At 31.5% G+C, this 9,933-nt stretch overlaps 1 protein-coding gene across 40 annotated transcripts; it reads right to left on the minus strand.

Annotated features, from left to right (window-relative positions):
• Positions 1–3,019: 3,019 nt before the first annotated feature.
• Positions 3,020–8,472, minus strand: LOC114307227 (L10-interacting MYB domain-containing protein). Of its 40 annotated transcripts, none has more exons than XM_082875615.1 (8): positions 8,250–8,472; positions 6,177–6,445; positions 6,007–6,067; positions 5,611–5,658; positions 5,360–5,519; positions 5,209–5,283; positions 4,742–5,122; positions 3,020–3,239 (listed from the first exon to the last, which is right to left on the minus strand). In XM_082875615.1, exons 6-8 carry the CDS (start codon positions 5,257–5,259, stop codon positions 3,225–3,227), a joined length of 447 nt encoding a protein of 148 aa, XP_082731741.1. In that variant the 5' UTR covers positions 5,260–5,283; positions 5,360–5,519; positions 5,611–5,658; positions 6,007–6,067; positions 6,177–6,445; positions 8,250–8,472; the 3' UTR covers positions 3,020–3,224. The 40 variants fall into 40 exon arrangements, with proteins under 40 accessions (XP_082731741.1, XP_082731736.1, XP_082731739.1 ...); XM_082875610.1 differs by having other exon boundaries at positions 5,360–5,531; XM_082875613.1 differs by having other exon boundaries at positions 5,209–5,292; positions 5,360–5,531.
• Between the last annotated feature and the right edge of the window lie 1,461 nt (positions 8,473–9,933).

Here is a 9,933-nt window from a genome sequence, read left to right on the forward strand (position 1 = left end):
TTTTGGTAGTACAATTATTGCATTTGAAAAAAGTTGATTTTCCAAAATTATCCTTTTGATAGTACATTTTTTGGGAATATCAATGCATAATTGTACTTTTTATGTTGTTTATTAATTTAAAAGAAGGGTAAAATAGGAAATTTATATTATTTTTGTACTTGATTTTTGAAGAGGGACTAATATTTTGGGACAATGAAAAATGGAATAAGGGACTAATATTTTGGGACGGAGGGAGTATTAAATTATCTTAAATATTTGTCCTAATATTTTTTTCAAAAGACAAAATTTCAAAATTTTTTCAAATACATAATTTAAAAATTTTCCCTATAATTCAATATTGTAAATATTTTTTTAAAAGACTAATACTATACAAATAGAAAAATTTATTATGAATTTCTTATTTTAAAAAAAATTAATATAAAAAACAAATTTATTTATAATAATCATATTATCGCATTATTGTCAAAATTTATTTATTAATTTTAAATTTTTTTTTGGGTGGTATGAATTAGAATAGAGATGAGATTGAGAAGTTTTTTTTTCTTCCACAGGACTAATAAAAAAATAAAAGAAATCAAATACAAACTCAAACACAGGGAAGCCTTCAAATTGGTCCCAGATTTGAAACGGTCAACTGTGATCAAGATTTTGTCTGCTTTTGTCTTTCCAACTCTATAATTCACTTCTTTCCAATACATAGGTCGATTGATATATACATATATACATATATATATATATATATACACATTTCCAGAGACACATGATTTTCATTTTTCTTCTTTTTTCTCTTCTCCAGGATCCCCAAATTCCTCATATATATACACACACATTTGCAGAGATATATTAATAGTGAAACTCACAACTGTTATGTTGCTGATAAAATCCACCCTTGTTCTGAGAGGATTTATGAAATGCTGCATGAACTCTTTCTACCGATGAAGGGAGACACTAATTTTACAGATTTTGAATATTTTATGTAATTAGTACACTGCATTGTGCCTAAGTTATGTGGTGGTGCAACGGACGGAGTGACTTCAAATATAAGAATATTTGAGATTAAAGAAAATTGACTTATTATCTTCTTTAATTCAAGCTGTCATCATCAAAATTAAGGTCAATTAACTGTCATAATATTATCATCAGGATTGCCTCTAGTCTATAAAAGTGGATCAGGCATGCAGTGTTGCTATAGACTAAATTTGTTTTGGTAGTCAAAACTGGTCGCCAAAAATGTGTTTTCTTGTAGTGTTGTTATATACCTATTTTCCCAACTTTGAAAATATTTTTAGAAATGGTGTGGTGCAACCACAGTAGTAGTAGTTGTGGTGGTGGTGATGTGATGATAGTTATGAGGTCGTTTGATGATGTGATGTGGTGATGGTGATAGGATAGTGGTGACATAGACGGTGGTAGCATTGGGAATGATAATGAATCTTCATCTACTAAGGCCTCTTTTGTGAAGACTAAAAAAATCAAAAATTCAGTTTTTAATCTATTTTCGGTCGCATCATTCTCTTTATTTTTAATCTACTAAGGCCTCACGGTAGTAGTAGTTGTGGTGGTGGTGATGTGATGATAAAAGTCAGATAAAGAAGAGAGATAGAGAGAGAGAGACAGAGATAGAGTGATGAGCGAGAGAGAGAGATAGACAACGTGGCTGCTAAAAGTGTATTTTCTTATAGTGGATTGATAAATCGAGAAGGAGCTCGATAAATTAAATTCATCAGACTGACCTGTAACTATGCCTTTAAATTTTTGCAATGTAAAACTATCGACAAACAGCCAATAACAAGTTGCCCATTTTAGCATACCTTTCGCGTGAGGGCCCAATTATTAAAACATGTGTTCAACCATCAAATGAAAGCTGACTACTTCTTCCATCTAAAAATAATAATCTATTTTCAGAATTTAATTTCTTTTTAGAATACAATTATTACATTTTAAAAATATTAATTTTTCAAAATTACCTTTTGATAGTGTATTTTTTTAGACATATCAATTGTCATAATTGTACTTTTTGTATTATTAATGGATTTAAAAAAAGGACAAAATAAGAAATTCATATTATTTTAATAATTAATTTTTTCAAAAAATTTATATTTTGAGATAATAAAAAAAAAGATATTAATATTTTTGGATGGTGGGTGTACAACCTCTTAATAAAAATAAAAAAAATAATTAATTTTCTTATTTTCATTCGGCTACTAAACAATTTAGTAGCCAAAAGTAGAGGTACAGCGACTAAAAGAAATTTTGTCGCGGAAAATTGACATTTGGCGACCAAAAATGTGGTCGGGAAAGATTAAAAAACAATTTTTTTATTTTCATTCGCACTACAACAAGTTGGGTCTTGAATGACGAATTTTTTTTGTCTCCAAAGAGCTAATTTCGTCACTATAGATATTTGTGAGGAAATATTTTTGTCACTAGGTTCGTCATTGAATGTTTGTCACTAAAAAGTATCGTGACGAAAAAAAATTTCGTCACCAATGAAATTAATTTAGTGACAAAAATTTTTGTCACCAATAAGACAACATTTTGTCACAAAAAATCCTCATTTTCGTCACCAAATAGTTATTCAATACTATATTTATAACTTTAGTTGACGAATAAATTTGTCACACATGTTGATCATTGATGAGAAAATAATTTCGTCACAATAAGATATAAAGTTGACGAAATTTTTCGTCTCCAAAAGTCAGACATGGGTGACGGAATATATTTCGTAACAAAAATATGTACACGTGACGAAATTTTTAATCACCAAACAACAAAATCAATGAAAACTTTCATATATAAGCTGTAATAAATTTTGTCATAAAAAATCTTTATTAGTGACAAATAATCACTTTGTCACAATAACAAGTATAGATGACGAAAAAATTCGTCACTAAACTTGTTCCATATTTTATATTTCATTTTAAATTATTATTTCACAAATATGCATGCTCATATCCCAATTGTCTTGTAAATGCGCTAAGCAATTCACTAGCTAATATACACTACTCCACACAAAAAATTCGCTAAACAATTTATATTATAAATCAAAATATATCCATGAAAACCATTATAGCAAATCCCAAAATGAACCAACGTAGTGTCCACAAAAATAAAATAAAATAAATCAACACTTGAACTTAATTTACAACTAGAACTATGTATCAATTCAAAAAATAAAATAAAATTCAACACTTGATCTTGATTTGCAAGTATGCTTTCAAACGTCATCGAAAACCAATCTGCAAAAAAAATAAACAAGGAAAATATTATCAAGGATGTACAAGAAGGATAGCTAGGAGTAGAAACAAATCCTTCATGTTATTATTTAAAAACAAATTCCAATTGAGCACTTCTCTAGCTGTTAGTCATACAAGCATCTGTTATTATCGAAAAACAAATTCCAATTGTTTAAGAAACAAATCCTTCATGTTCCTCTGTAATTGGTTTTTGGTTTGAGGTAAGTTTGATAAATAAGCTCTTCAATTATTTGGTCTCTTATTTTTGGCAGCATCAAATTGTTAAGAGTTTCTGGTGTTTATGTTCTATCTTCTTTAAGGTACTAAAGTTTGTTGAAAAGTATTATAATTATGCATGACTATATTTAGATTAATGTTTATCAATGTTAACAAAGCAACACCTACATTAGGATCAACAGTCCATCCTCACCACATCATAAGCTGCACATTGACATGATGAACTTACTTACCATTTGATGTATGAAGTATGAGTAGGGCGGAGGCAGATTTCAACAATTCTAATGCCAAAAAAATTGATGTTGGTCAGTGATGAGAAAAGTTTTTTAGAGACTGATTATGCTAAGATTTTGTTGCAACTAGTGGGCAAAACAATGAGTTTAAGGGTTTGTTTGGATACAAGAGAAGGGGAAGAGTTTAGGGGTATGATTTTACAAAGACAGGCAAGAGTTTGGAGCTGTGATAGTACAGCCGTGAATATTAATAAGTAGTTGATTTCAATGATGTGTAGTGGTTAGAGTTGAAGGATTTAAAAAGAAAGGTTTAAGGTTGGTAAGATATGATTTTGGGTTAGGAGAAATGATGAGGTAGATATGGTTTTGGGGGTTTAAATGCTAACTCATTGCAGTAGAGAAGTAGAAGTATAAATTGGGTAGCACACATAGATTCACGTAGGATTGGGTCCAACTATACATGAACTTTTAAGAGCTCCTAAACTATTCCTATTTGGAAACTACGAATTTGACAGGCATAATCTATCTGAATTTACTAAAACTTGGACTGAAGACCCAAAAAAGTGTGTTTGAGCCATCCTTTTTTTTTTTTTGATCAATAACGACATTTTTTAAATAATAAGCACTTAAAATTCTGTTCGAATTGAGATTAGGTTACTCCTACACCTTTTATTGCTCCAACATCTTAACCCGTCCCATCAGTAAGAATTACGTGCCACACAAAAAGGTAAAAGTGTACATGTTGGTACTGAATGCATATTAATGTTGAAATATCTCAACATGTTCCATAGATTAAGAAACCTAAAATCATAGCAAGCAAAACTACTCTAAGCTAGCCAACCAAACCAATCTTCTTTCGGGAGACATTGCCATAAACATCTCCTTCCAATCCAAATCCTTAAACATCTTGATTGCCTTTATGTACGTACTTGAATCCACTCCTTCAATCGCTTCTAGACACTTGACACAATTGGTAATTGAGAATGGACTAGCTTGGGAAGATATCTCAAGTTTATGGAAAGTTGGGGTCATTACCTTACTAGTTTCAGCCCATTTTCTATCAGACATCCCCGAGGGAACAGTAGTTTCAGTCCATTCCTTCAATGCCTCACCCTCCACTGCTGTTCTTGCCTCCCTCTTCCCTCTAAGATGGCTCGTAGGAGTGGAAGATCGTTGGCGATGGCGTCTAGTACTTTGCGAGGGAAAATCTCTACCATTGCTACTGTCACTTGGGAAAGCGGATGGCATAGCATTTGTTGACCCATCTTCTACATTCAATTTATATTCACTGACCATTGGATACTGAGCTAATGGAAATACATCTTTGTAACTTGATGTTGGGTCCCCAAATATGATTCCTAACTCATTAAACATTGGGCACCCTTTTTTTCGAATTCTCTTCACATTTTTGTTTCCCTATATTAAAAAATACACAACTGTGATTCAGTGAAGTTAAAAGAAAAGTGGCTTCAATTTCAAAATTTTAAAATTTAAGTGTTCACCTTTATGTATGATTCCCAAACAGCATCAGTTGCAGGTACAGTACTGAGCATGGGCTCCCAAGTAAACCCAGGTTCCTTCAACAACTTACTAAAATCATTAAAACGGGTTCTCAACTGGTTAAACTTATTTCTAAACTGAGAATTGTTGTACCTCTTGTTGGTTTTCTCACAGAACTCTTGTTCAATTTGTTTCCAACCTTTCCTTAAAAAGGTGGTTGATGATCTATTCCCTTTGTGAACCTCTTTCACCATTAACTGAATATAAAGTTCCTCCTCTAAGGCTGTCCATGTTGCAGGATCGGGCTCAATTTCTACTTCATCTCCTTCATTTAGTTTAAGTGCCATCAAAATAGGAATATAAAAACATATGTAAGCCAAAAAAAAGTTGATCAAAAATCATACCTTAGCTCAAGAAACATCAAAATAGTAGAAGGTTGTGTATTAAGATGTCTGAAATATGGTGAATAAATCGAGCAGGGCTCATCAGAGTATGATAATTACTCAACTCAGGACCACAAACCGAACAATAAAATTATAACAGGTGTTTGCTTCATTGGACTAAGGCATGGGATTGGACTCTATATCCAATAGATTTACCAGTCCATCGTTTGGTTAGAAAAATGAGAGTCGGACTAATAGTCAAATACATATCATTTCTAGTCAAGTATTCCAGTGACTATTTATCTCAGGCCTAACAGTCCATTGCATTCCAATCCCAAGTTAAACTGTGTCCATAAAATTCAGACTATCTCAACCAAATGAACTAAGACTGATATATCCAGAGTGAGAGCAACAAACCTCATGATAGTTTCCAAAGCAGAAAGCTACGAGGTCCCAAGGCCAGTCAACTTAATTATTTCTGACAAAACCACCAGCATCATTAGATTAAAAACAAAATACCAGGAAAATAAGGATTGCAGTAACTTTACATGCATGCATATGACACTAGTAAAAAATATCAAGGAGACCTTATTCTTTCTTCAACGTTAAGGATGCATTCGTTTCATTCACTCCAGATCTATCCTTGGAGGTTTTTGCAACATTTTCCCCTACACAACATTTATTTTGTTTTTCTCCCAAATATTTTATAAAAAAATCTGCTAACCTTTGATCCAAAACACAGGTTTGATTGACTCAAACAAACAAACAAAAATCCATTTAAGCCTGGAAACAAAGAAGCCATGCAGCAATCACGTGAACCGCAAACCAACACTAGCAGTTGCTCCATGCACATCTCCTGCAGAACCCACTTAGTTTCACAACTGAATTGCGAGGTGATGGGGGAAAGAAGAAGAAAGGAGAATGAAAGATATAAAAGATGGGAATCAAAGTTTCACTATGGGAGGTAAAATTAGCAGCAATTGAACAAGGTCCAGCTCGGATGAGGTGACAAGATCTGCATGCGCAGATCCAAGCAGGGCACATGGAAGAATCTGAGAGACCACTGCAAATATTCCACCTGGCTTCTAAGAATATAAGGAGTATATAAAACTAACCAATTGCCATAACAAACAACTTGCCAACATAGAAGTAAACATAAGCTAAGAGATGGGACAATGGTGGTGGGGGCTATACATTGCATTTGCAATTTTCAATCATTGGCAGAGTTGTATAAAAATGTATAAGTGAGTGTATAAATTTAAAATTATATAAAAAAAGTCATTGGATTATCTAGGGGGATGTGGCTAAGAAACGCAGAGAATAGGAAAAAGACAGGGCGATAGGAGCTATGGGTAAAATAGATATTTTCAAAAAAAAAAAAATTTGTTGACATCATCCAATTTTGTGAGTTGACCTAAGTCTTTATGAAGCAGAAAATTGTAATGTGGTTTAAAACCTCAAGGGGCAGGATGCATTTTCCATAACCACAAGGGGTGAATTTATAATTTACCCAAATATTTTCTAAATGAAAAGAAAAAATGAATAAATAGAAGTAACACCAATATAAAAGTTTTGAATATCCTCTCATGGCTATAAGCCTGAAACTAGGAGCTCCTTTGATATCATATGCTATTCTAACGAAGGGATTTTGAAAAAAATGCTGTCACTTATTTGATGATGAATTCCTCCCTGAGGAAGTGGTTGTCAAGAATATTATTGACATGGTAAGATTCCGCATGTTATCTGTTTCTAACCTGAAAAGCCATCCAGGTGACAGGCGGTTCCTTGAAAAATGGAAATTGCCAGATTCAATATTGAAGAATAGCCCCAATCATTTGGGAAGAGAAATGAGGGATGGGAGTTCATTAAATGTGGGTTGGGTGATTGTGAAGATATATTGAGTGTTTCCAAATGTTTTGTTTATTGTGCAGGTTACAAGGAGTTGTTATGAGTGTTAAACCATTTCATAGAGGTTTGAGTGTTGTGAGGAAGTTATACTACACACCTCTCACTGACAATATTGAGAGTGTATTGATTAACTATTTATATATATTTGTATATATACTCTGTTTTGCAGGTTGCATGAGGCTGCTGTTTTTTGAGTGTTGTGAGGTCTCATATTGTGGGTTGAGGGAATTGTGGAACATATCAATTATGAATTTTGGAGACACTTTGGAGGGACGTGATATTAAATTGGAGATCTTTGTCAAAAAGAAAAAAAGAAAGACCCACTTCTGCTGCTGTATATAGTGTATGAAGTGAAAATGAAATAGACAAAAATTAGGAGCAGTGAAATAGAACTACAATTTTAGCAATGAGAAAAAATCATTGTTAAATTAGTATTGGAGTTAATATTAAGAATCGACAGAAAATTTTGTATAATTAAAACTACAATCCATTTTTGTTTGTTCAATATATCTTCAACTTGAAATTCAAAAACCCTAAATCATTTCACAGAATAAATCATCTCATCTATCACACCAATAATTAGTTCAAAAAACCCTAAATCTAGAACAAAAATCAAAACTCATGTACTCATTTCACAAAAAAAAAAAAAAAAAAAAATCCTACAACATCAACAAAAAAAAAAAAAAAAAAAACCCTAGCTCTAGAGTGAAATGGGAAAATAAAGGGAGAGAGAGAGAGAGAGAGGGAGAGACCTGAACCTCGATGGGAACCGAGGAGACGGGGAGCAACAGTGACTGAGCAGGGGTGAGCGACTATGAGAGAGAGGGGGAGAGCAAGACTATGCTTGGTGTTAGTCACTCTGTTTGATGTATGTACAATTAATAATACCAAAATTAAACATAAACGGTGAGCGACTAACTATGAGAGAGAGGGCGAGAGCAAATGTTTGGTCTTTGGTCACTCTGTTTGGTGTATGTGCCTATAATACATATAAATAAAAAATTAATAATACTAAAATTAAACATAAACTCAAATTAGGTGGTATTATTTAGAGTTAAAATTGAGTTAATTGAAATTATAGGAACTAAAATTCAAAAAAAATTATCATTGTACAGGAGAGCAATTTGAAATTTTATTTCTTCTTTTAAGTCATATAAAGCCGTTAATCAATTTTGTACATGTGACAAGTATAGTTAAAAAAAAGCATATTATATTCCGTTTAACTTATTTGTTTTTATTTATTTTTGTACATTTAAAAAATTTTGAAAATATATTAGCATTTTTTATTTTTTCAAAAAATGTCATTAGATAGCTTGGAAAGTTTTTGACTTAGTGGCATTTCTCAAAATGCTATAAAATATTTGTTTAGGACACTTTTCACCTAATGCCATAAAAAGTAACTTGCACTTACCTAGTTTACTGACATTTTTTTAAAAAATGTCATTGCTACTAAAGTTTAGTGTCATCTGTTGATAAATGTCACTGGAACAATTTCTTGTGCCATTCTTTTATAAAATGCCATAAAATTGATGTGACATTTTATTATTGAAATGTCACTAGAGCCTTATATGTTTGTGGTTCTGTAGTTTTTTTTTTCTAAAACGTGTTACCAAATATTATTTTTGTAACATTTTCTAAAAACATACCACTAGTGTAGTGCCACTAAAGTGTGTTTTTGTTGTAATGTATATTCTTCATCAAATAGTTTCAAAATATTTTAAATCAAAATTTTCAAAAAAAAATATTTAAAATTATTGGTGCCGAAAATATATTCCTCACTAATAATTTTATAATTGGTGACAAATTATTTTTCTCACCAAAAGTCTCAAAATTTTGGCCCCACCCAAAAAAATTAGAGAGAAAACCTTTGGTGAGGAAATTTAATTTTTTCTCACCTAAAATGAAGTATTTATTAACGAAAGTAAATTTCGTCACCTATTATTTTTACTTTTTTATTATATGTGACAAAATTTTATAATTCGTCACGGATTATTCTTATTTAGTGACGAAATTTATTTTCTTCACTACTTTTTGTCACCGTAGGTTACTTAGAGAGCTAATTAACTTGTGTTTTGTTTTTAAAGAGAGCGAGAAAGAGGGGAGAGGAAAACTGATAAACAAAAAATGAGGGAGGGGACGGAAAGTTAGTAGTATATTTTTTTTCATTACTATCCAATATTTCAAAACTTTCCCTTCAAAATTAGTGACAAAATAATTTTCTCACTAAAAAGTCTCAAAATATTAAAAATTATTAGTGACAAAAATATATTTATCACCAAATGGTCTTAAAATATTTAAAATCAAGTTTTTCAAAAAATATATATATAAAATTATTGATGACGAAAATATATTACTCACTAATAATTTTATAATTGGTGACAAATTTTTTTCTCACCAAAAGTGACAAAATTTTGGCGCCACAAAAAAAAATTAGTG

This window comes from Camellia sinensis, chromosome 6 (assembly GCF_055761805.1).
Source record: "Camellia sinensis isolate YWXY chromosome 6, ASM5576180v1, whole genome shotgun sequence".
NCBI classification, from domain to species: domain Eukaryota; kingdom Viridiplantae; phylum Streptophyta; class Magnoliopsida; order Ericales; family Theaceae; genus Camellia; species Camellia sinensis.

What these genes read in the sequence shown, in the direction of transcription:
- LOC114307227 (XM_082875580.1), bottom strand. Translation starts at nt 5,553, where the DNA reads ATGGCACTTAAACTAAATGAAGGAGATGAAGTAGAAATTGAGCCCGAT. An exon ending in TTTGGGAATCATACATAAAG is followed by an intron (nt 5,123 to 5,208) that starts GTGAACACTTAA and finishes TTTTTAATATAG; the next exon opens with GGAAACAAAAATGTGAAGAG.